We start from the raw sequence: 26884 nt of genomic DNA, 5'->3' as shown, positions 1-26884 counted from the left end.
TCTTGTCCCATTCAAAGCTGTTTGAGATATAATTGACTGAGTGCTTGAAGCCATCAGAATTGGAGGGTACATCGCAATAGTACACAATTGCGGCCATCCTGCCTCTTTCAATTAGAAATTATATGTGGCTATGGCATAGGTTTGTTGAACATTTGGCCTTGCCCAAGAAGGTGCCATTTCCTGATGTGCGGCCTGCAATTGTTCACATGGTGCCAGTCTCAGGGTGGCTGTTTTTTGCTACTGGCACTGGAGCCACCCCTGCAGAATAAACAGGAGAGATAGAGTCAGGTTTTAGCCAGGAAGGGTGGCAGTGCACGGAGGGAGAATAGCAGGATGTATGCCACAAAGAAATAACAATGGACAGAGAAAAAAGTTGTATAGCCGCTGTTGAGAGAGTCTGGCGCCGCTGCAAGATTTCAGTTTTTTTACAGAAAAATTGATCCAGCTTTGATTATTCCCAGTGGTTATTCCAACCAGAATGTATATTCACTTCAGGGCCAAAATTCTCTGAGATAGACCCCAGTGATATATAAGACAGAATCCTATGGGTTCGGTTTAAAGGTTGGTAGTGACATTACCCTTTAAGTGAACCACAGGCTGATCTCTCTGTACTGGCTGTTGCTAAGCAGCAGTGAAGCATCCAACATCCTGGTTTAGCCCATCATCTTAACTAAAGAAGCGGCCAGCATCACATTTTAGGTTCACAGCCCAGGGCTGCGCCAGATGGGTGAAACTGCATCCTTTTCCTGTCACATCACAATTATTAGGTCCCTGATCATTTGATACAAGTCCCAAGATGTAAGTAAAGTTAACAATTTGACCACTGAATGTGGCTGTAATCCATGTTGATATAACTTCAGAATGCAGTTCAGATACGGCATCGTCATGGAAGTCTCATCTGAACTACATGTAGTTATTTCCTGATGATTAGGGTATAACGTACCTTTAACCCCCTACACCCTCCCCCCCAAAGTGAGCATCATTCAGTGGTTATAGAGTAGTGGAGTTGAGACAAGACACTTAGATTTAAGTCTTTGTTTAGTTTTGGATGCGATGGTGGAAGGGGTCGTAACTTGGGGACAGAGCATGCATATTCTTTGCATGCAGACGATCTCAGGTTCAAATCTTGACATCTCCAGTTAAAAGGGGCTCTCACATTTGGTTTTCAGGAATTAGTTACGCTGTGTATATTATGTGTGCTTGGTGCTATAATGAAACCATCGTACTGCTTTTTTAAGAATAAATTTCTTAAAAGTTGCACAGCTGAGACCTTGGAAGGAAAGCTATGGCCAGTTGAGGTAGACATTACTGGGCTAGATGGATGAATGGTCTAATTTGGTATAAGGTGGCTTCCTGTGTTTAGTTGGGTAAGCCATTGACTTGCAAGTCTCAGCATCCAGTCTCTGTGAAGTGGGAATGACAATAATAATTGCTTGTTTTCAGGATGAAAAAAATAGCTTCTGGTAAATCATTTTGCATAAATGAGCACCGTTTGGTGGAAAGGTGGGATACAAATGAACAAAATAAAAATAATTATTTCATAATGTAAAAAAAAGAAGCCAGTGGTTTGGGGCCTTAGCTATTTTACCACTGGGGTTGTTTTATTATCCACATCAATGCCAATCTTGTCTTGGAATCTTGCTGAAATTCTTGGCCTCAGCCTCATCCCCTCTCTTTGTCTTGTGCATTTGAAGGCCTTCCCACCCAGTGCAAGGAAAGGAAACATGAAAAGGAAAGCCCAATTACAGGAAGGCATTTTCCATGTTCCAGGCCAATTGTTCCTGTTCCCATTGTTTGCTCTTCAGAGCACCCCCCCTTGAGGTAACTACCTGAGACTGTTAGAATGGGGAACAGGCCCAGTGCTGGAACAAGCCTTATAACAAGCTAACTGTCTGTATTTTTGTTCAGCAAACCATGTAATAAAAATACAATGGCTGTCCTTTCAAACAGACACCTATTAAAGTAACGGGTACCAAAAGGTTAAGTACAATATGAATCTGACCCACTGGAGGATTGGAAGTTTCCCTTTGTGTGCTCTTTTAAAATGAATATATTTTCAGCTCGCCACCAACTGATTGTTCTTGATTCCCCTATTGTCCTGATGACAATACAGCCCTCTTACATGGCTACATACCAGCCAGTGAGCGAGCGAGACCTGCAAAATGCAACAAGAATATGGCTCTTTCCCCCTCAGCATAATGGGGTTATGTATTCAGTATTATTTCTGAAGTAATAAGGCCTGGAACAAAAGCATGGGTTTCTTTCTGTTCAGTTCATTTTCATCTCTGCACATTGTATTTTTGCAGGACAGGGTGCCCTGAAAATCTTTTTTACATTTCTTCTACTCTGACCTTCTATAGATTCTCTGAGCACTTCTGCAAAATAAAATGTACAGTTATTTGACAAAGATGGTCTCAGGTCCTCCATGCACCATTTAGTGAGCGTGGGCTGTTTCCCCAACCAGCATCCCTTGCATCCAAAAGAAAAAAGAAGTTGGATTTTGCTTTGATGCCTGTATTTTGCAAGCAATAGAAATAGACAAACATGGTATATTTGCAAATGTAGCCAGATGACAAGTTCAGGAACCCTAATTTACTGTGAGCTTTGGATCTTAATGGAGAGGGCTATTGCACTTGTGTCCTGCTTGTGGGCTCCTTATAGGCATCTAATTGTCCACTATGGAAACAAAATGCTGGACTAGACAGGCCTTTGGTCTGATCCAGCAGGGCTCTTCCTGGTTATGTGCACACTAGTTCCTTAAAAAGCAGGTAGCACGTTTTGTCTGGATGCAGCTTGAAATTAATTTGCACCAAGCTGGACACATCTTTATTGTTTTATTGGAATACACCCAGCCCCACTGCTGATTTCAGACCTTTTAGCACCACCCATAGCAAAGTGTTTCCATTGGATGCACCTCGGAGTCGCAACAGGTTGATTGACTAAACAGTTTTGAAGTTGGTGTGAAGTTGGCTTGAAGGGAAAACACATCCCATCTCAAAAGTCCCAATTATGAGTAAAAAAGGGCAGAGTTTGACTGACATGGTGTGTCCTCAGACTCACAACATCACGGTAGAGATGCATTGAAACCAGTATAATTGTGTGTCCGTAGCCCCTGTGTTCTTATGAGCATTTGCCCCAATGTATAAGGGTTGCCATATTCCAGTTCAAAATCTGGGTGGGCTACTTTGCATATTATGTAAATTATTTGCTAATTATGCAAATTAAGTATATTAATAGTTGCATTGTCCAGTTGTTTTGTTTTTGTGCCTAGTAATTACCACCAAAAACTGAGGGAGGATGTGAGGAATCTTTTTTTTAAAGAAACTTACATTTTCAGCCTTAAATGTCTAGACTCTAGTTTCCTACATTATGAAATATATATTTATTAAGAGGACTTGTATCCTGCCCTCCACTGTTAAAAACAGCTCAGGGCATCTTACAAACATAAAAAAATACACAATATAAAAACATAATAAAAACACAAAATAGAAAAAAACATAAAACAAGTCAATGCAGCAGTATAAAAATCCAGCATAAAACAAAAACCCAGGAAAGCATCAATTAAAAAAATATTGCGACCAAGAGGTTGTCTGTACTAACAATTAGGAAATGTGAAATGAACACACCACTACAACTTGTAACACACAGAGAAATAAATATGTCAATATTATCAGTTCACTCAATCATCTTATCTAAAGAGGGTAGTGTCTGAGCATGTGAGAAGTATCTTTAGTACATTGATACTCACATACCAGATCAAGGAGAAGAGAAATACAGTCATCTATGATAAAGGCTGGAACTTGAGTCTTTTAAAAAATAAAATAAAAAATGTAGTGAATTTGAGAGACCTGGCAAGCTGTGCTATCATTAGAGAGAGCAGCTGTTCCATTCTTATTGATATTAAGGGGGGGAAGCCATTGCTATTGGTCTTAAGGGGGGGAAAGGTTATACCCCCCCTGCATTGAATATATATATATATTCATGTACACACACAAAAACACAGCCACCCATCTAACCCTGAAGAGGAAATGAAGCAGGCTAATCTTTGGTGGGGAGATGGCTGCCAGTCATTTTGAAAAAGCATATGTATACAAAAAAATACTTTTTAGCCTTTTCTGAACTGCTGAATGGAGGCTCTGCTGGGCAACATGGTACGCAAGGCTGCATTCCAATGCAACTTCACTTGGGAGTAGGCACCAATTAACAGCATGGGTGCAGGGCCGAAAAATGCAAAGACTAACACTGAGGCCTTTTCTACAGAGAGGTTTGCTTTTATATCTTGTATTTAGGTTTACCAGGTCTCCAGTTTTCATCTGGAGACTCCAGTCTTTGGGGGGTCGTCTCCAGGTCAGTCACCTTAATCTCCAGACTCTTAGCTTTCATTTTTAAAAAAATTAAGTTTCTAAGTGGTCTGGTTCAAAAGATATAAACCAAAATGTCAGCTGTCCTCCCCCCACATTAGGGTGGGAGAGTAGCGCTCCCCTGCCATAGATTGCAGGCACAGAGCTTCCAGGCTGTCCACCCCTTCCCTCGCTCCACCTACCTCTCTCCTATATTTTGCTGCTGCGCACAGGGCTGCCATCAACCAAGATGGCAGCAGGGGGTTCTTTAAGGGGCTGATGTCCCTACTGCCATCTTGGTTGATTGCAGGCATGTGCGTGGACGTAGCGTGCTGCGCATGCGTGCCATCAACCAAGATGGTGGTAGAGGCATCAGCCTCTGCTGCCATCTTGGTTGATGGCAGCCCTGTGCGCGTAGCAGCAGAACACAGGAGAGAGATAGGTGGAAAAGGCAGGAGCTGCGCGCTCAGGGCAGGCTGGTGTCCAGGGGCCCAGTCATGCCTGGTGCTGGCCCTGTCTTTTAGTAGCAGCTGCTCTAATCCTTGCCCTTTTAGATTTTTAGCCAATAAGTGAAGTCAGGGTTGTGATTTACAAGATTTGTTGACCCCCAGGCAATACCTAAACCCTGTTTCAAGTTCTGAGAACAGTTTCCTTTTTCTGCTTATCTCGCATCAGAAATTCAGTAAATATAGCTTTCAGCAGCATAAAGAGTAGCTTCTCTGTACAGGGTTTGGACTTGCTTCTGAGTAATTCACAGATTGCACCACAGCAGGATCTTGGTGGGCATACACAATAAACAGTTTTAGTTATAATTATAATAAAAGTGTGCATGCAGGTTTTTTTAATTACTTGCAAAAATGGCATATTATACATTTTATCTTTCAAATAATTTTTGAACAGATGTTTTAAAAAGTGTACGTGCTGCAGTGTTATACTTTTCTAATTAAGGAGTCAAACATGTTTAAATTTTACTGGACTGTTGAAGAGGGCAGTTTATTTGTCTTATTCATAACCTGTTTTGAAAACCTTCCCAATATGAAGCTTTTCCGGGAGTAAAGCTGCAATGCTAATTCCACATACCTGGAAGTTCACCCCATTGAATTCAGTAGGACATACTTTTGAGTAGACATGATTAGGATTCTGCTGAAAATGAATGGGACTTTTGAGTTAACATAGAAAAGGACTGTGTTGTAAATCTCTCCCCTCGATCCTTTGTTTTTTTAAGGAGTTAGGCAGGACTTACTAAACGTCACTGCTTTTATTTGGCAGGAAACTAATACTTTTTAAAAAAAATGTTCTGCAATGGCCAACTGATTTTGACAATAAACTATTATATGGGGTGTATGTATTTGTATATCTCCTGTGTGTGTATATATATATGGAGTATTTCCAACAACCCTATAAGGTAGGGTTGGAAACCAAGGCAGCTCACAACAAGAAATAAAGCCATTTAAAATCTAATACCTATAAAACAAGTATAAAATAGTTGCGAAACAGCTTAAAGTGGCATGATTCTGAATTTTGGATTGGGTGAGTGAAGTTCCTTATCACTGAATTGCAGTCCTGTGCATGCTTCCCTGTCTGAATAAGCCCCATTGAATACATTGGAACTTGCTTCTGAGTAAACATGCATAGGATTGCACTATAAATATCTTTACAGGTTGTGTAAATAATAAACATCTTTGACATTCATGCTTATATAAATATTTCTTCATACTATGTCTCAATATGTATCTGATTTTACACCATGGTTGTAAATTATTATTTACAAATTATTATTTCCTCTCCATTCTTCCTTGTGCCCTTCTTCCTTGGGGTGGTCATGGCCCCCCTCTGTTGTTGTCACCCTGAGGGGCAGATTAGGCTGAGAGATGGTACATGGCCCATAAACTTCGGAGCTTATTTCCATTTTAAAATTTAATTAAAATGATTTATATGCAGGCAAAGTTTATAAAGTAATGCAGAGCCACATAATACATTTAAAGCACACCCATTTAAAGTTCGTGACTCCCCTCAAAGAATCCTGGGTTTCCCCTCACAGTTATAGTGCCCACCACCCGTAACAAACTACAGTTCCCATTATGATTCATGTGCGTCAAATGTATGTTGAATGTGTTTTAAATGCATGGTGTGGGTCTGCCCTAGGTATGATATGCATTCATTAGTGAATTGAAAAGAGCAATTTTAAAAGATACTTTTTTAAACAAGGCTGTCGTTCAGTGGTAGGGCACATTTTTGCATGCAAAGGTCCAAAATTCAATCTCTGGAAGAGACTATTGCCTGGAACCCTGGAGAGCTGAAGCTAGTCCATGTCATCAGTACTGAGCTAGATGGTATCAAATGGCCTGACTTGATATAAGGCAGATTCCTTTGTGCCTAAAAGAGCAAAGAGGCCCAAGGGCCATAGTGTCTCTGAAAGTTATTTATTTTATTTACAACATTTATATACGGCTTTATTGTAAAAAAAACTCAAAGTGGTTTATAGAAGGAATTAATAAAATTATTGGCAAAAACAGTTAAAGACAGGTATTTTAAAACTTTCAAAATAATAAAACCAATAATGAGTTAAAACAGCTAAAAACATAATAGCTTCTACATGCCTGGAATCTTGTAGGAATCTTGTAGTGGTTGGTATTGGTATTGCATTTAGGAAATCATCACTGTCTTTTCTTTTTCTATTTGCATTTCATTTATGTTTAACCTCACTCCCTTACATTCATAGAAGCAACAACAGTGGTCCCATGTGGTCAGCTCAACCCCCTTAAACCCACCGATGATGCACCGTGATGGCTTGTTTCTTGCCCAATAGTGGTAAAAGAGAATTCACATGCTGGGAAGTGTGGTTTCAATTGCTGTTCCCAATCTACTGCCTGTGAAGGTAGATCAAACCATGTGTGTTTTCTCTCTGTCAGTTATTACTCACTGGAATTGGGTTGGCTGTCAAAGTGAGTTTATAGCAGTCCACAGGGTAGGTGGCATGGCCCCGTCAGAGGACTCCTCAGATGAGGACGACTCGGGAGTAACAGCAGCAGACCCAGGAGCAGCAGGAGACACGGAGGAGCCTCCTGAGAATCCAGCTCCTTCTGCCCCTCAGCTGCAGAGCACCCCAGGGACAGCAGAGGCCCTGCAGCCAGACACAGACAGTGAACAGGATACTCCCCCCTCACCTGCAGAACGTAGACAGCAGAAGGTCAGGCAGAAGAGAGGCAGGCCTGTCTCCTTAAGGCCCAAACGCTGAGGGCTCACACCTGCTGTCCATCCTGCTCTTTATAAGGCACACCTTGGCTGCAGCTTGTTGCTGACTGCAACGTCAGGCGTGGCTTGTGTGTTCCTAGTTTCCTGGCGCCCTCTTTCGGACTGACCCCTTGGCACTTGATCCCGGACCTCTACTGACCTCGCTTCTGGACTCCTGACTCGGCAAGTACGCTTCGGACAAGCCTGGCCCTTATCAGCTCCCCTCCTCCTAAGACCTGGCAGATTTATGGCCAGACTGCCGGCTAAGGACTTTGCTTCCCTGCCAACCACCCAGGAATTTCCAGCCCCCACTGGCACTGCTGACGCAGTGTAGAGCTGACAGTTTGCAGTCAGCCCAAAACAAAGCAGGCAACAAAGGAGTGGGGGAAGTGCTGACCATGGAGCAACTCCAGCAGGAAAACTTGCTCCTGCGCTCACAAGTAGACCAGCTGCTGTTGGCCGTCCAAGGCTTGCAAACCCAGCTAGCAGCAGCCCCACCCCCTCTCCCTACAGGGAGAGCCAAGTGCCCTGTGACTCTCCCAGAGAAATTTACTGGGGCTTCCGACCAGCTCCCAGCCTTCCTGGCCCAGGCCCAGCTCTTCATGGAGTTACGACCAGAGGCCTTCCCAGATGATAAGACCCGGGTGGGATTCTTGATTAACCTGTGCACCGGGGCCGCAGCTAGATGGGCCACGCCCCTACTCCTCGAGCGGAGCCCCGTGCTCAACGACTTAGCCGCCTTCACCAGAGAACTGAAGGTTATGTTCGAGGACCCAGTCCAATCAGCTACAGCCAACCGCCGCATACGCCGGCTGTGGCAAGGCCGACGCCCCTTGGGGGAATATGTAACAGACTTTCGTATATTACAACAAAACCTGGGCTGGAACGAAGCAGCTCTCATGGACCAATTTCAGGAGGGGTTGTCGGATGAGCTTCTGGATGAGCTAGCTAGGGTGGAGCGCCCTGGAACCCTGCACGCCCTCATACGCCTGTGTCTCCAGATTGACGGGAGGCTGGAAAGCAGGCGTGCTGCCAACCGACCCTGGCCAGTCTACAGAGCATCAGCCCCAGTGGCTGGGCCCTCGGAGCCCGTCGGCAAGGACCCTACACCCCCGGCAGAACCGATGCAGCTAGGAGGGGCTCGGCCACATCTCTCTGCGGCCGAAAAGCTGCTGACGCCGGCAACAGGGCCTCTGCCTGTATTGCGGGGCCCCGGGACATTTTGCAGCCCAGTGTTCCGCGAAACGACCCACAGCCCCTGCCTCGGGAAACGTCCATGCCCCGGCCTTCACAGGCCCCTGAGCTGGGGCAACCTCGTGGTTCAAGGGGCCTGCCACCTCAGTTCCTCACCACCCAAGTATCTGACCGTGTTGATCGCACTGACAGTCCCCGGAAGGGGGACCCTACAAGTACCCGCCATGCTGGACTCAGGATCCACCAGCAATTTTATGGACGTGTCCTTTGCCAAGCTCCACCGGGTTCCTAGTCAACCCATTCGCCGCCCCCTCCTGGTGGAGACTATTGATGGCCGGCTTCTCGCCTCGGGCCCTGTACTATAGGAGACAGTGCCGCTCGACGTGGCCCTGGGGGAGCACGAGGAAAGTCTCCAGTTCTACCTGGCTGCCACACCCCACTTCCCGGTCGTGCTGGGCCTGGCGTGGCTCCAGCAGCACGACCCCATCATCCAGTGGTCCATGGGCCGGCTGACCCTCGGATCCCCCTATTGCCAAGCCAACTGCTGGAGGCCAAAGGAGCGCATCCTGATGACCCGGTAGGCAAGCTCCGCGCTCGAGGCCTTACCGGAGCAGTACCGGGAGTTTGCGGATGTGTTTGGGAAGCAAGAGGCAGACCAGTTGCCGCCCCATCGTCCTTACGACTGTCCCATTGATCTGCTACCCGGAGCCAAGATTCCCGTGGGCCGGCTTTACTCCCTGTCAGAACCCAAACTGGCAGCCCTCAGAGAGTTCCTAGACAAGAACCTGCACCGAGGGTTCATTCGCCCTTCCACGTCCCCTGCAGCCGCCCCTGTCCTCTTTGTCAAAAAGAAATGTGGGGAACTCCGGCTGTGCAATGACTACCGCGCCCTCAACCAGATTACAGTTCGGAATCGCTACCCTTTGCCCCTGATCCCAGAACTGTTAGAGCAGCTGCGGGGCGCTCGCATTTTCACCAAACTAGACCTGCGAGGGGCCTACAACCTGGTGCGTATGCGGGAGGGCGATGAGTGGAAGACGGTCTTCCGCACCCGTTATGGGCACTTTGAGTACACCGTGATGCCGTTTGGCTTGTGCAACGCCCCTGCCGTCTTCCAGCACTTCATGAACGACATCTTCCGGGACCTCCTAGACCGCTTCCTGGTGATCTACTTGGATGACATCCTGATCTACTCGCGGAACCCCTCGGAACATAAGGAGCACGTTCGAGCGGTGCTGCAGCGCCTGCGGGAGCACCGCCTCTTCGCCAAGCTCGAAAAATGCGCCTTTGATCTCACGACCGTGGATTTCCTAGGCCATCGGATCTCGCCCTCGGGTATCCAGATGGACCCCGCCAAAATTGAGACCATCCTCCACTGGGCAGCTCCGCGAAGCCCCAAAGATGTGCAGCGCTTCTTGGGCTTTGCCAACTATTACCGCCGGTTCATCTCCCACTTCTCCGAACTCACCACGCCCATCTCAGACCTGCTTCGAGGCAAAGAGAAGTTTGTTTGGACCGAGGCTGCTCAACAGGCCTTCCGGCGCCTCCAACACGCCTTTACATCTGAACCCATCCTCCAGCAACCCGACCCTACCCGACCTTACATAGTGGAGGCCGATGCATCGGATAAGGCAGTGGCAGCGGTCCTACTTCAGCTGGTGGGGAGCAAGCAGTCCCTGCTCCCCTGTGCGTTCCATTCCCGGAAACGCAACGCTTCGGAACTACACCATTTGGGAGAAGGAGTTACTGGCCATCAAAGTAGCTTTCGAGACCTGGCGTCATCTCCTGGAAGGGGCACGCCATCCGGTCCAGGTACGAACGGACCACCGAAACCTGGAGCACCTGCAAAGCGCCCGACGGCTGAACCAACGCCAGATCTGGTGGTCCCTGTTTTTCTCCCGGTTCCAGTTCACGGTCACCTACCTCCCTGGCTGCCGAAACACCCTAGCAGATGCGCTCTCTCGCAAGCCGGAATACCGAGCCGAGCAGGTCAATCGCCCCCTTCGCCCAATCCTCCGCCCAGAGAACTTCGCCGCTACACACCAACCACAATCCCTCCTGGACCGGGTGCAGGAGCAGCAGCAAAAGGACCCCTATGCCCTGGCCCAGCAGCGAGAGCTCCAGTCCGGGATGGCCGCCCGGGACAGCCCCTTTTCCTTGCATCAGGGCCTCTTGTACCACCAGAACCGGTTGTACGTTCCCCCGGGAGCTCTGCGGGGTGCTCCACCTCTGCCATGACAGCCAGCCTGCAGGGCATTTTGGAACGTATAAAACCCTCCACCTGGTCCTACAGGATTTCTGGTGGCCCCGGGTCCAAGCGGACGTCAAGGACTATGTAGCGGCCTGTGATACCTGCCAGCGAGCCAAGAGCCACCCCGGCAAGCCCCCGGGGCTCCTGCTTCCACTGCCTACCCCCCCAGGGCCCTGGCGCTCGGTCTCCCTGGATTTTATCACGGACTTGCCAGCCTCCCGGGGAATGACCACCATCCTCGTAGTCGTAGACCTGTTCACCAAGATGGCCCATTTCCTCCCCTGTGCCGGACTACCCTCTGCCCCAGAAACTGTGCAACTATTTTTGGCCCAGGTCTTCCGTTTGCACGGCCTCCCCGACCACCTGATCTCTGACCAAGGAGCCCAGTTCACCACCCGGTTCTGGCAGGCCCTGTTTTGGGCCCTGCACGTCCAGATCCACTTGTCCTCCGCCCACCACCCTCAATCAGATGGACAAACAGAACGCACCAACGCCACCGTCGAACAATACCTGCGGTGTTACACCTGCTTCCAACAGGACAATTGGGTGGATCTGTTACCGCTGGTGGAGTTCGCATATAATAACTCTGTGCATGCCTCCACGCGCCAGACCCTGTTCTTTGCCTCCTACGGCTACCACCCCCGATTCTTCCCCTCAGTGCGACCCCCGTCGCCGGTCCCCGCTGCGGATGTCATGCTGCAGGGGTTGCAGGCCCTGCAGGCAGTCCTGAAGGAGCAGCTGGAGCAGGCCAAGGACGCGTATAAGTGCTTTGCTGATCGCCACCGCCAACCAGGCCCGCCGCTGAAGGTAGGGGACCGGGTATGGCTCTCGACCAAATTCCTGCGTTTGCGACGGCCGTCTCACAAGCTGGAGGCTCGGAACGTAGGTCCCTTCCGGATCACCCAACAAATTAACCCGGTGGCGTTCCGGCTCCAACTCCCTGCCTCCTTCCGCATTCACCCTGTCTTCCATCGATCACTGCTGACTCCCGCTCTCCCGCCTCACCCCTTGAGTAGTAAACCGCCGCCCCCGCCGCCAATACAAGTCAACGGGGAAGAGGAATTCGAAGTGGCACAGATCCTGGACTCCCGGAGGCATCGTGGCCGCCTCCAGTACCTCATAGACTGGCAGGGGTACGGGCCTGAGGAACGCTCATGGGAAGATGCGGCGCAGGTACATGCCCCTCGTCTGGTCCGGCGCTTCCACCAGCGCTACCCGGATAAGCCGGGCCCCGGCGGGAGGCGGAGGGTTGGTCGTGGGGCGGGGGATAGTGTCATGGCCCCGTCAGAGGACTCCTCAGATGAGGACGACTCGGGAGTAACAGCAGCAGACCCAGGAGCAGCAGGAGACACGGAGGAGCCTCCTGAGAATCCAGCTCCTTCTGCCCCTCAGCTGCAGAGCACCCCAGGGACAGCAGAGGCCCTGCAGCCAGACACAGACAGTGAACAGGATACTCCCCCCTCACCTGCAGAACGTAGACAGCAGAAGGTCAGGCAGAAGAGAGGCAGGCCTGTCTCCTTAAGGCCCAAACGCTGAGGGCTCACACCTGCTGTCCATCCTGCTCTTTATAAGGCACACCTTGGCTGCAGCTTGTTGCTGACTGCAACGTCAGGCGTGGCTTGTGTGTTCCTAGTTTCCTGGCACCCTCTTTCGGACTGACCCCTTGGCACTTGATCCCGGACCTCTACTGACCTCGCTTCTGGACTCCTGACTCGGCAAGTACGCTTCGGACAAGCCTGGCCCTTATCAGCTCCCCTCCTCCTAAGACCTGGCAGATTTATGGCCAGACTGCCGGCTAAGGACTTTGCTTCCCTGCCAACCACCCAGGAATTTCCAGCCCCCACCGGCACTGCTGATGCAGTGTAGAGCTGACAGTAGGCAGGAAAGAGTTAGAGAATCTTCTTAACTCTTACTCATTTCTCAAACCTCTCTTTGCAGTGAAGGGTCAAGTTTGTAAAGACGTTTGGAGCAGCCACGTTAAAAATCAGGCAAGGCATTCCAGGCAGGGGGTTGCCACACTTGCTTTGATATGGATATTGTTGCAGAGGATCCCTAGTCAAGCCTTACCAACAGCACAGTCCTAACAATATCTACTCAGAAGTAAGTCCTGTTGAGTTCTATGGGGCTTAGTACCTTAGTAAGTGTGTTTACAATTGCATCCTTTAGGGGCATCCAGCTTTACTCCTGAGTGTTCCCATCTAACATCACAACACTAGGCTTTCTTCCTATAACGGCCTTCTGGTGACTGGCCTGGTCTGAGGGCACTTAAACCCTTCTTGCCAGAAGCAAGTAGGTTGGATTAAATGTTTCTTACCCAGGCTCTCTAAGCAGGTGAGAAGGAATGATCCCGTCACTTCAGCTGGACCTGGAAACACTCTCATTTAGCTAAGTTTGCTATCTTAATTTCCAATAAAAAAAAACTTTTTTATTTGAGTGGTATGCTCCAAACAGCTGTGGTTGATGCATAATGTATCATGCTTAATGACTTCACCAGGGCCTGCCCCCTATGATATCACTAGGGCATGCCCCTATGACATCACTAAGGCACGACCTCATGATATCATTAAGGCCCGCCCATGAAATCTCAGGGTTTCCGATGCTTCTGACCTGGCAACCATACTTGTATTTGTTCAGGGGAGGGAGCATTTGGTGGATTGAAAGCCCTTTATTCCATCTTCCATGATGGCAGGCAGACACTCCTATTGCTTTTGCCACTTAAGAAACATACCCTGAGACACAGAGGCAGTTGAGATGAAGGCTGCTGCTTCTTGCTGACTCATCCAGAAAGTCTATGGATAAGGGGTGGAACTGCATGTGTTGATCAAGTGAGCATGTGCGGTTTTCTAAACTGCTAGATTCTGCATATGCAGTAGGCAAGCAGGCTAAAATTCTTGATTTTCCCAGGACAGCTATGGTGTCCCTCATTGGCTAAGAACAATGGAAAGTGGAAATAGGTTGATTTCTCACAAAATGGGCAGAAACTGCCTTCACATTTTGCCTTGTATCTCTGTATCCATAAGAGCTAGAGTCTTGTTATGCTATGTTATGTTATGGTTTATTTCTAGGCTGCTGTTTGGTCAAAAAGGTCCCCAAGGGGGTTTACACACAAATAGAAAAAGACAAATAAAAAATACAAATAAAAACAATACAATTTACAAAAAAATCAAGCCAACAAAATCCTAGCATTTCTAAAAAGCGACAACAGCTAAAAACCAAAAGCACTCATCTTCCTGATAAAGGACAGTCCCCAGAAAAATGAGCAGGGGTGAGGGGGCAGAGTAGGTGGAAAAGCTTGCCCCTTGATGGTCCCAGCACAGTCTCACCGCTGCAGCAGACCTTCCAGTCTGCAGTTCCACCTTATAAAGGTCCAGGCAGAGGGGTGGGGCAAGGCAGGTGGAAAACACTTGGTGGAAAAACTTTCCCCTTGATGGTCCCAGCACAGTCTCACCCCGCAGCAGACTTGGCTTTTTTAAAATAAAAGCTGGGAATCCAAGCCACCTAATCGGCTAAGTGTGCACTGGGTAGCATGGCTAGAATCCAGGTAAAACCCGGCTAACTAGGCAATATGACAACTCTATCTATAATGCCATTGAGATAATTGATACATCTGGGCTAAAGGTGGGGGCATATAGTGGGGGTGAGGGAGAGATCAACAGAAGACTGGTGAAGGGCCCTGATCTGGACCAGAAGCACATTCTAGAGTGGGGCCCAATGCCTGCTTTTCCCTCCAAATAAAACTGGCTCATTTAAACATGCTTTTAAAAAGCATGTTTCATCATAAGGTATGGCTTGGCCTCTTGTTAATGGAGTCACTTGGTAACGCTAGGCCTGCTGTTTCATCTAAAATGGACAAAGAAGAAGCTGGTGGCACATCAGTAAGTAGAAACTCATCCGCATCCTCAGTGTCCCTGATGAATGAAGTTTCAGAAGAGATTGAAAAATCATGTGTGTGTCACAGCCATGCTGAGAATGTGGATGGCTCTACCTAAATCTAGACATAGGATTGTGCTCCAGCCCAGGCTTCTTGAGGTCAGTTGTTGGGACCTGAATTGGAGAAGCTGAAGCACGGCAGGTGGAAGATACTCCTCAGATAATGGCAAAGGCAGAAATCCACACTCCATCTAGTATTTATACCAAGATTAGCCAGTCTGGAGGCTTCATACCACCTGCTGAAGATGCACCCTTCTATTATGTACCTGAAGAGAGCTCTGAGGCATGAGCCCATGCATTTCCATGTAGCTCTGTAGGATAGGCCCCAGCCTCTTAGGCCATGGAACTTCCAGTTGAAATTCCAAAGGTCTTGACAGCCACACTTACATTTAGCTGGTTTTGCTGTTGTGTTTGAGGACACTTTAGATTTCTTCCTGATCTAGCAGAATGGAGGAGAACAGTTCAGTTCATATTGCCACATTAAGCTAGTGAAAGATGAACTGATGATAAAGTACTTCTAGTAATACTATATCTCCTGCTCTCAACAGCCACATCCACACCAGACATTTATTCCACATTAAACAGCCATGGCTTCCCCCAAAGAATCCTGGGAAGTGTAGTTTGTGAAGGGTACTGAGAGTTGTTAGGAGACAGAAATTTCTCTCGCAGAGCTCCAATTCCCAGAAATCTCTGGGAAGAGGGGCTGACTGTTAAACCACTGTGGCCACTGGAGCACTTTCAGGGGAATAGGAGTCTCCTAGCAACACTCAGCACCCTTCACAAACTAAACTTCCCAGGATTCTTTGGGGGAAGCCATGGCTGTTTAATGTGGAATAAATGTCTGGTGTGGATATGGCCAAAGGTTGTGGAAGCTGGACATATATGAAGTATCAAGCCCTGCTGCAGAATAAATTTAACCAGATTTTTCCTTTTCCAAGTGCCTTTGTAAGGGAATTTTAGATTGTTTTTACTCCCAGGAAGGAGATACTGGGATCTTGCTAGGGTTCCCATAGCCCCTTGAGAAAGAAGCACCCACACAACTGTACCATCTCTGTGCTTTGCCATAGATGTCCTGAAGGCGGAGCTTGTCCTTCCATCTTCAAAGGAAGCTGCTGCTTCTTGAATGGCTTTAGACGGTTAGAGGTCAGAATTATGGTGGATGTTTGGGATAGACATGGACTTTCCTGCTAGATAGGCGTATGAGCACTCACACAAATACAAGTCTCCAAGCAAATACATTTTATTCCATATGGTTTGCAATGGGGATTATCTTCAGTTTGTTTCCATCCTTCCTGGCTAGGTTAGTTAATATGTGCTCCTGGTCAGCATTTACGAGCATTTAGAAGGCACAACGTTTGGTCTCAAAGCATAAGAGGCCACCTTTTTGCTGAAGTTAAGCAGGCCTAGGTCTGATCAGTGATCATCTGGGAACCATATCTTTGCCACCTGGGGTTCTGTGATGGAAGCAAGGCAGGTTTGTTGATTGGTTTGTGCATGAATGAAACATCTGTCTTGTCCTTTGCATAGGACCCCAGGGCAGGTTTCAGCAAATAAAACACATAAAAATGATCAATAAACATTAAAACAGAATATCCATTCATCAAGTTAGAGAAAGCATCAGCAATCTTATCAGCAATCTGTTAGGGGTTTTTTCTACTACGCAAGCTAGTCCTGCAGCATATAAAAATGAACTGCAAGATAATAAATACTGTAAATAATTTTCCTAAGAGGAATGTGTACCCAAAAATCAGTCAACCCTTGTCAAGTTGACATTTCTCAAAATGTTGTTTTGGATGCATGAGATGTTGGCAGAGGAAATTAACCCACACTGTAGTATATCCTATGGGAGGACTTGAAGTCATCTTTCTCAAATTCTTCTATAATGGATAACTTAGTTGAATGGGACCATAGCACATACCAGCGCAGAAAGACTGTGGTGTCTAGCAACACATTCAGAGCTTTTGCTTGCTTGCTGAAAACATTGCCCTATAATTTCCTTATGAGATATGTTGTGTTGGTTACTGAAATGAATACAATCTCTCACCCAATCTAATCTGTCCTAGATTATGTCTAGGTGGTAACTTCCTGCACTGCTGGTGGTTCTTCAGTTTAGTGCTATACTGGAAGTTTGGCATGTACTGCTTTTTAATAAAGAGGTACAGAGCTGCACAGTAAGAATTCCTGCTGTCTGCTGAGAACTACTTATATTGTTGTAGAGGCAGCCAACATGATACTCTCCAGATGTTACAGGACTACAACTCCCATTATCACTGACCATTGGCCATGCTAGGTAGGGCCGATGGGAATTGGAGTCCAACAATATCTGGCAGGTGTCACATTGGCTACCCTGAGCTGCGGACCAGCAAGTGCTTGATTCAAATATCACTTCTGTGATGAACTTTTGAGAAAGCCTTTAGCAAGCTACCATGACATTCCCTCAGTTCCATCACTGCAATGTGGAGATAATATCTGTGTGTGTGAGGAATAGACACCACTTAACACAGTGGGATTTACTTATGAGGAAATGTGTGCAGGATTGCTCTGTTGCTGAGATAAAGTAAATGCTGGTGGTTGTTGTTATTCAATTGTGACACTTATACTGACCCTGCTAATCCTTTGTTTGAGCTTGAAGGGGATCAGTGCAATTTGTGTGGGTTTTGATGCACTCAGTCAGTCCTGATTTTATCTCTCTCTCTCTCTCTCTCTCTCTCTCTCTCTGAGATTATTAACTTCTCACCTGGTTGCAAGTAGTCAAAGCTCCAGTAACATGACTTGGCACTGACAGGGAATTTAAAAATCGCTCACCGTGTTGCTGGGACACCTTAGCCAAGCTCCTTGAACATGATGTGGAACAACCATAGGAAATAGAGACCCAAGAATCTTTCCTGCTGTAGTGTTGCACCAGTGGCAGAGCGACCTGCTTTGTTGCCATCGGACGTGAGAGCCAATGACTACATAATGCAGTTGGCATGTCTTGGGAGGGGGGGGAATGAGTTGCTGTCAGTTATCAGTGCTCCTCCCCAACACATGGATAGCTTTTGTTTCCAGAGGATGAATCTATTTGGTCTCTGGTGGGCTGTGGCATGGATAGGACCGTACCATGGATGAAAATGCAAGGATGCAGGTTTCTGATTGGAATGGCAGTGGGAGCCAAAAACCAAACAGCGAAGGAAACCCAATAGCCTGAAAAGCACAATGATTTGTTCAGAGAAGGGCAGGGAACCAAGATAAAAAAGCCCAGCTAAGATCAGAAACTCTGGCATGCACAGTGCCCCATTGTTCAGCTGTCACACTTCCCTTTACTTTATTGCTTTTGTCCAACACCCTATTGTTCCACTTCCTTTTGTCCCCTATTCAGTGTTCTGGCTTTTCATTACCCAGCCAGCCTTGTTGTTTTCATTTCTTTTGTCTGAAGTTCCTGAGAGGAAGGTTTTATTTTCAGCAGTTTGATTAATTCACAGCTTGAGACAGGCATTGTTTGTTATGTAATTACTTCCCTGTGCTTTTCCAGAGCTCAGAGTGGCAGTGATGGTGGCATTTGGCCAGTTGCAATGGCTGCTCTTGCCCCAAGCCCATTTTGTGCCTCTGCATCTGTTTTGTCTGGATAGAACCAGAAAATTGCTGTGTGGTTACCTTGCCGTGGTTTTGGTTCTGAGAGACCTGGAAAGTGCAAGACAGTTCTCCTTTGAAATTAGCATCATTTTCGTGCAATAAAAAGCATGTACAGTGTGTGAATACTGGCATGCACAAAGCATGCATACATGTCCTTTTCATTTTTTCACTATGTTCTGTACCCAATGCAGGAATTTTCTTTTACACCAAATTCTGGCCATGTCTATATATACAGTATATATATATTTTGGTAAGTCCATCAATGTGACATTCTTCTAGGGCTGCCTTCGAAGATGACCCAAATACTACAGATCAGGCAAAATGCTGTCATTTACCTCACAACAAATAGTGGAATGTTTGAACATATTCAACCAAGACTGCTGCAGTTGCACTACAGGAATACCCCGCTATACGGACCTTCACTTTACGGACACTCGCGAGTACGGACATATTTACAGTAGCACCATTCCCCTGTTTACGTACGCTCGCTTCGCAGGAATGGACACTTAACAGCATGATGCCACCGCCCGATCAGTGTCCAACTACAAACTTTTTCTTAAAATAAGGCCTACTGTGTTTATTTTAGTTATAAATGCGTTATTTACATCAGTTATGCCCGTATATGATTATTGCAGTGCAGTATATGCATCGATAAGTGAAAAAAGGTAGTGCTTCACTTTAAGTACATTTTCAGTTTACGTACTCGCTCTGGACCCATTGCATACGTTAATGCGGGGTGTTCCTGTAGTTGGTGCTTAGTTACTAGACTCAGTTCAAGGCAGCGGTGCTCACCTTTAAAACTTTACTTTATCATGTACTTGAAATTCCTCCCCATACAAGACCTCAGTTAACTTAGTGCCCTCCTCATTACCTTTTAGAGTGCAATCCCAGACACACTTATATATGAGTAGGCCCCATGGAATTCAAGAGGGCTTACTTTTGAGTAGACATGCATAGGATTGGACTGTTAAAAGAAGAGAGATTACTGGTGGGAAGGAGAAGTGGTTTATGTATGGTAGCCCCAAGACTTTACAATTAACTCTCCTGAGGAGCTGCATTAGAACACCTCCCTGTGAACTTTCAGGAGGGGAAAATATGTAACACTTTTTTTTGTTAGCTTTTGGAGCATTGTTCTGTTTTGGTTGCGGTTTGGAGTTTGGCAGTTTTTCAACCTGTAATTTTATTGTAATTTTCTTTCTTTTCTAATTTTGTTACTGCTAGTCACCTTGAGCATATGATAAGGTGGGTTATTCTGTTTGTTTGTTTGTTAATTAATTAATTAATTGCATGTATGCCCCTTCCTTTAATGGCTGTTCATCTTTCCCAGAGCACCTTAGAAAAGAAAAGTATTTGTGCAGTTTGTCCACCGTGGAAACCATGTGGCACTTTGGCCTTTGGAAAGCTGAAATTGCTATAAAGTGAGTGGCTGGCCCACATTTTTTTAAAAAATCATGGTAACCTTTGCCCCTCTCCTTCTCCCCGCAGGATGTCCATGAGGAGGCCTTCGTCTCCTCAGTTGGAGCTCAATGGAGCCGGGAACATGGTGAACTGCAGCATTAAAACAGAAGAGAAGACAGAGAGCTGCTTCCAGTCTATACAGGGGGAGGCAACTGGTGCTCCGCCTGGCTCTGACAAACCACACCCATTGCCACTGGGTGAAGTTATTGATCCCCCAAACCTCCCACAGGTGAGGCAAAGTCTTTTTGCTTCCTTCCTGCCTCCTTGGCTTGAGGTAGAGCTCTCTGCATTTTGTGCACTCAAAAGTGCACAGGACAGGCCACAAGGAACTATAATCCTGCTCAGAGCTGTCCCAAGACATTCAGGGCTGGCCTGGGGAAGAGCTATAAATGGCGACCTCCCTCTCTCAGGCAAGGTGCATAGTACCAAAGGCATGCCAAGTTATTTTGGCGCTTGAGACAAGAAAATCCCACAAGCATCTCTTCCCCCCCACCTCCAAGGCATTAGAAATACAAAAATAAATTATTTTGTTTACGGCATTTATATACTGCTTAATCATCTGCATTTCTAAGCAGTGAAATTGAATAACTAAAAGTTTGCTGCCCTTTCTTGACACCCCAAATCAGCTGCCTGAGATGGCCACTTTGCCTAATGGTTGGACTGTCCCTGACTGAATTTCCAGTGTTATATTTGCATCTGTGAATATGGGCCTGTGGCCCATCTCCTGTTTTGATTTTCTCATAAAAGCAGCCACAACAAAGGCCAGTTGTGATTCGAGCAGGAGCACTCTGTGGTGTTTTTTTAAATCTCCACCCCTGCCATTTTCCCAATTAATTTTACTTTAAAGCTGTTGTTTCTTCTGCCTGAGCTATATATGTTTTCCAGTGGAGCAAATGGCAGCTTTGGGGAAGCAGTTTAGATTGGGAAATGATGCAGGGAGTCATCCTTCAGCACTACTGCTGCAGTCAAAATTGGAGCCCTTTGTGGCTGTTTTAACATAAAAACGGAAATGCTGCGAGAGCCATTCAGGGATCTCTTGCATCTCATGTAGTTTGAGCCTTGAGTCTTGCATCAACAGAATGTACCTTCCAAATGTCCAGGTGCACATCTGTCTTGCTGCTATGTTCCAAAATTGCCTGACCGCTAGGCTTTTGCTGTATTAAGTCACATGTCAGCAAAAAAGTAAAAAGTTTGGAAAAGGCAGTGGTTTGTTTTTTGTTTCATAAATTTAAAGGGAGGGACTAGAGATCAGCTGTAGAGCACATGCTTTGCATGGATAATTCAAAGACTCAATAGCTGGCTTTTCCAGCCTTTTCAGTTGTGCCTCCCCACTTGTGGAATCCTCTCCACAGGGAGGTCCACCCGACACCATCATTAACATCCTTTTGGCCCCAGCTAACAACCTATCTCCTCTCCCAAGCATTTAACGGATTATAACATGATAAAGGTTCTGCTGTTCATTGCTAATTGTTTTCTGCTGCTGCAGTTCGTCTGTTTTGCTGGGTATGTTTATGGGCCATTCTAATGTATTATATTTGTTTATACGCTATGCCTTTGGCTCTTAATTTTTTGTCAGTCACTTTAATGTTCTTTTGTAGTGAATAACTAGTAAGTCGAATAACAAACCAACCAACAAATAATAACAAGAGCAGGCGTAGGGAACTTTTAGCCCTCCAGATGTTGCTGAACTACAATTCTCATCATCCCTGACCACTGGTCATGTTCGCTGAGGCTGATGGGAGTTGTAGCACAGCAACATCTGGAGGACTAAAGGTTCCTCACACCTGAACAAGAGGATGGCAGGGCTCAGAAATGCCTCTTAAGATTTTGGAGAGCCACTGCCGCTCAAAATAGAGAACATTGGGCTAGTTTTTGTCTGTGATGTTTAATGTTTATCTTTCCTTTTGATCTAATGTTAACTTTCCTTTTAAAATCCACAGTCTTGAAAAAGGTGTCAGTTTCTCGTAACAGTTTCATACATTTTGTTCTTCCCTCCTCCAGCTAGTTTTGGGACTGACCTGGATACCATTGCAGCAGTTTGATTTTTTCCATCCTTTGTGAATTGAAAATATTTTTGGTGTGTGTGTGGAATGAAATCTTCTGATTGGTTTCCCCGTCTATGTATTGAGCACCCTCTTACCAAGCAGGTTTGCAGCTCATTCACTAGAAAGGATGCTTGGACATGCCCTGCTCAGAAGGAAGACTTTGTGAAGATCCACCTTATCTGTTATCTTTCTCTTTTTAATTTCCTGAAGACTGTTGGTGATTGACAGTGGCTCACTGTCTTTCAGGAATCTGCATCTCCAGTGGACAAAGCATTAGATTCCAGTAACTCTGCATTCGAGTCTGCAGTTAGCAACCGGGGAAAATTGGATTTCAACAGAAACTTAAAAGAAGGTAGGAGGGATGTTTTATGGCCGTTGTGTTCAGTGTAGTCTGCCTCTTTCATTTTTCCTCTTTTCTGAGAAGAGGTCATAATTTTATGGCAGAAAACATACTTTGCACTTCTAGGATCCAAGAAACGTGGCATCTCTAGGTAAGTCCCTCATGTTGCAAAGCTGGGAAAGACTGCTTGCGGGACCTTGTGGCGGTGCTTTCAACAGGGAGACAGATAACTGGCTTGGGCTGTATGCAAACCAGACATTTAAAGCACATGTCTTCCTCCAAAGAATCCTGGGAACTGAGGTTTACTCCTCACTGAGCTACAATCCCCAGTACCCTTGATAAACTATAGTTCCCAGGATTCTTTGGGGAGAGTAATGTGCTTTAAATGTATGGTCTGTACGCAGTCTTGGATTCAGTAAAAGATAGCTGCTCATATATCCTTATACCCTACAATAGCTGGTGTGATAGGGGAGAGTCATGGATCCATTCTCCTGATATGGGCATTGCCTCATCTTCCTGGTCAGGGCTGGCCCGGGGCAGGGCAGCAGAGAAGGTTGGGACTACATGGATCTACTGGTGGACTCAATCTTGTGGTTCCGCTGGTGAGTTTGTACAACCCTGGCCTCACTGCCATCCTGCCCCACCCAGGTAAGCTGTAGTGATGCCAGTGTCAGAAGGGTGGCTTCACAGCTCTTCACCTGCAGCTTCTGTTTAAGCTCTTTCTTTAGTGGAGTGGATCTGTTGCTGCAGGTGAACAAATGTGTATAATAATTTTAGAATATTCATACTAGATCAAACAGTCCATCTAGCCAAGTATCATGTCTTAAAGAGTGGATAATGCTTGGAACAGAATACTTTCCCCCCTTTGTTGAGTCCCACTTTTTGGCAGTCAGATTCTTAAGAAGATCTCGTCAATGGTTCCTTATTCCTTTGACCATCTTGGCCCTTGAGGAATCTGTCCTTGGAGATTTGTGCTCCTCTTTTAACTGATCCAGCCATTATTTCTATTCTTCTGTATGATGAATGTATTGTTTAAAATAATCTCTGAAACTTTTTTTCCAAATAACAAAGCCGATTGCTTGTTGTGCACTAACATTCTTATTGCTACAGTAATGCCGACCATTGAGAAGTTACTGTCCAGTGACTGGAAAGACAGACTTCTGGGGAAAAATCCCATGGAATCCAAAGAGGTGAAAGGTGAGCAACCGGTCTAGTTTGGCTGTGAGTGCCTTAAGGTCTGGACCATAGAGAACAGACATAATTTGACCTATCAGTGAAAGAGTGAAAATATTGCACCCCTAGTCCCTCTCTTCTCCACATCAGTAAAATTAAATCATAAAGCCTGCTACCGTTGAATTAATATCATCACAGCTCAAACAGCTTTGTCTTATTACAGAGGATGCAAAAGCCATTAAATACAAGGCATGGCTTTCCACCATCGCCTAATGGATCTCACAGATTTATGGTATAATGCAAGGATGGGGAACCTGTGCGCCCCCCCCCCGATGTTGCTGAACTTCCAATGCCATCATCCCTGATAGTTGGCTATGCTGACTGGGGATGATGGGAGTTGGATTCCAACAGCATCCGGTCCAAGAATAGGTACCACGTTCCTGTTCTTTGATGTTAATTATACAGCCACGGGAGTGGCTGTATACTATAGCCAGCATGGATTTTTCACATTCCGCAGTGTTAAATTGAAGATACTCCCCATGCCATTCTGATGCTTCCCATAAGCTCATTACAAAACAAAACCTTACAAAACTTATAGTCTTGAACTCAGAAACACTTGCTTAACAACCCTCTAAATTTTCATGGCGATACACAAAACAGTCAGAGAGAATTAAGAGTTCAAAGTGTAAAAAGAGAGAGAGAAAAAACAGACTCCTTTTGGACTTTTTTCTGTCCGAGTTCTCCTAATCTGTTGAAATTAATTAAAAATCAGCCATGTTCACAGAGTACCTGTAATCCTATTACTGACCTTGCCCCATACTCTGACCTTCATCGTCTGCAATTTAAAAGTAAAAAAAAAAATGCCTGGCTGATGTTAATTAATTTAAGAAATTTAGCATTGAACTCAATGATAAGGCCGGGCATGTTTAGTAAGAACCAACTGTCAGTGTTCTGAAAGCCAGAGTCACAGCTACTTGGCTTGCCTAATCAAGGGGCCACACCCACACCAGATCTTTATTTCACTTTAGACAGTCATGGCTTCTCCCAAAGAATCCTGGGAAGTGTAGTTTGTGAAAGGTGCTGAAAGGAGACTGCTATTCCCCTGACAGAGCTCCACTGGCCAGAGTGGTTTAACAGTCAGCTGCTCTGATTGAAGCTGTGAGGGCAACAGGGCATCTCCTAGCAACTCTCAACACCCTTCACTAACTATATTTCTCAGGATTGTTTGGGAGAAGCCATAACTATTTAAAAGGAAATAAAGGTCTGGTGTGGATATGGTCACGGACAGCTTTCGTTTAAATTTGGGTGGCAGGCTACATGAGCCTGCTTTAGAATAAAAAGGTGGGGGAAAGCCTGAAAAACAATGATACTGTTCACAATATTTTCCTTTTGGAAAGGAAAGGGGCTTTCCCTCTGCCCAGTGCCCACCCATCCAATTTCCTCCCCTCCCTCCCCTTCCTGCCCTCCTCCTCCCCTCCCCCAGGTCAGTTTCACCAATCCTGTTCAAGAGTAAATTCCACTGAACTCAAAAAAGCATGCAAATGATCAAACCTGCCCTCCCCTCCTCCTCCCTCCTATCCCCTCCCTCTTGCCCCTTCCCTCCCCCCTTCCTTCACCCCTTCCTTCCCTCCCCAATCCCCTCCCCCTCCTCCCCCTCCTCCTCCTCACCCATGGTCAGTTTTACCTATTCTAGGACAATGACCTGGGAGACCAGGGTTCGAATCCCCACACAGCCCTGAAGTTCACTGCCTCTCAGCCTCAAAGGAAGGCGATGGTAAACCCTGTCTGAATACCGCTTACCATGAAAACCCTATTCATAGGCTCGCCATAAGTTGGAATCTACTTGAAGGCAGTCCATTTCATTTTCAAGCATGATTGCACGGGAGTAAATCCCATTGAACTCAATAAGCATGCAAATAATCAAACCTGCCCTCCCCTCCTCCCAATCACCTCCCTTTTGCCCCTGCTCTCCCCTCCTTTTCCAATCCCTTCCTTCCCCCTCCCCTTCCAATCCCCTGCTTTCCCCTCCCCTTCCAATTCCCCTCCCTCTCCTTCTGCATCCCTCTCCCCCTCTTCCTCTTTCCCTCTCCTCCTCCCCCATGGTCAGTTTTACCTGTCTTAACCATGATTGCATGGGAGTAAATCCCAATGAACTCAATAAGCTTGCAAATGATCAGATGTGCCTTTCCCCTCCCCTTTCCCTTCCTCCTCCCTTCCCCTCTTCCTTCTTCCTCCTCCCCTGCCCACTCCAGCCCTCCCTCCCTCACCCCCTTTTCAGTTTTACATATGTAAATCATGATTGCAGGGGAGTAAATCCCACTGAACTCGATAAGCATGCAAATGATCAATCCATTCTCAGCAACCTTGCACAGGATCCCATTTCTTACCTCCCGGATTAAAAAGCAGAGAAATTCACTAATAGGCAAAAAAAATCTTGTGGTTTAAGAATGTGCCTATAGTCCACAGCTAGGGGCTGATATAGCACAGTGGGGAGGAGAGCCTGGCTGGGAGTCCAGAGTCTGTGAGTTCAAGTCCCCGCTCGTGTCTCCTGGGTATAAAGGGCCAGCTAAAGATCACCCCCACAGTGAGTGGCTCAGGGGTTACGGGCCCGCCACCTGTGCAGCCGTGGGCAAGCTGCATAGTCCCAAGGAGCCCAGTTGCCCCCCAGCTGGCAGTTGCGGACAAGGAAGGGGCTGGCTTGTGCAGCTGTGGCAAGTTAAGCAAGCTCTAGCCAGCTGGGGAGGACTAGCCTCAGAGGGAGGCAATGGTAAACCTCCTCTGAATACCGCTTACTGTGAAATCCCTATTCATAAGGTCGCCATAAGTCGTGATCGACTTGAAGGCAGTCCATTTCCATTTTCATAGCCCACATATTTCTATCAAACTTTAAAAAGCAGGGAAATTGGGCAGCTATAGTGCATGCACCAGGGGAGCAGGAGACCTGACCTCCTCTCTGAGATATTGTACTGCCCTACAAATTGGTCAAAATGCAAACACAATTTGGATTGGTCTTTCACAGTCCACTCCACTTCCTGTGTAGTTTGGAAGAATTTGGTAACATATGCCTCTGAGCATATGGTGAGTGGTGGCAACATCTGCAGTCATCCCGAAGTACACAAACAAGACATCCTGTGCTGATCTTGTTTTAGCAGGGAGAAAGCAACAATATTAAAACATTTGATATAGTCACTTTAAATATGTTTGATTTACTTTGCAATTTTAGTGAAGTTTCCTATATTAAATCATTTTCTTTTGCTTCTCTTTCTGTGAATATATGAATTACAGCAACACTAAAAAAACTCCAAAA

The 26884-nt window shown here is 46.4% G+C and overlaps 1 protein-coding gene across 5 annotated transcripts in view; it reads left to right on the top strand.

The window, feature by feature from the left end:
- Positions 1 to 26884, top strand: part of SOX13 (SRY-box transcription factor 13) — a 97439-nt gene that overhangs the window by 37617 nt on the left and 32938 nt on the right. For 3 of the 5 annotated variants that reach the window (XM_061632219.1, XM_061632220.1, XM_061632218.1), the window contains exons 2-4: positions 20047 to 20248; positions 22311 to 22416; positions 23476 to 23601. In XM_061632219.1, the coding sequence (XP_061488203.1) occupies positions 20048 to 20248; positions 22311 to 22416; positions 23476 to 23601 (433 nt within the window). In that variant the 5' untranslated portion in view covers position 20047. The remainder of the gene's footprint in view (positions 1 to 20046; positions 20249 to 22310; positions 22417 to 23475; positions 23602 to 26884) is intronic. The other 2 variants (XM_061632222.1, XM_061632221.1) reach the window with 1 other exon arrangement.

The sequence above is a fragment of the Rhineura floridana genome, chromosome 6 (genome assembly GCF_030035675.1).
Source record: "Rhineura floridana isolate rRhiFlo1 chromosome 6, rRhiFlo1.hap2, whole genome shotgun sequence".
Taxonomy (NCBI): domain Eukaryota; kingdom Metazoa; phylum Chordata; class Lepidosauria; order Squamata; family Rhineuridae; genus Rhineura; species Rhineura floridana.
The sequence above is the reverse complement of the archived record's forward strand: the minus strand, read 5'-3'. Positions and strand labels throughout refer to the sequence as shown.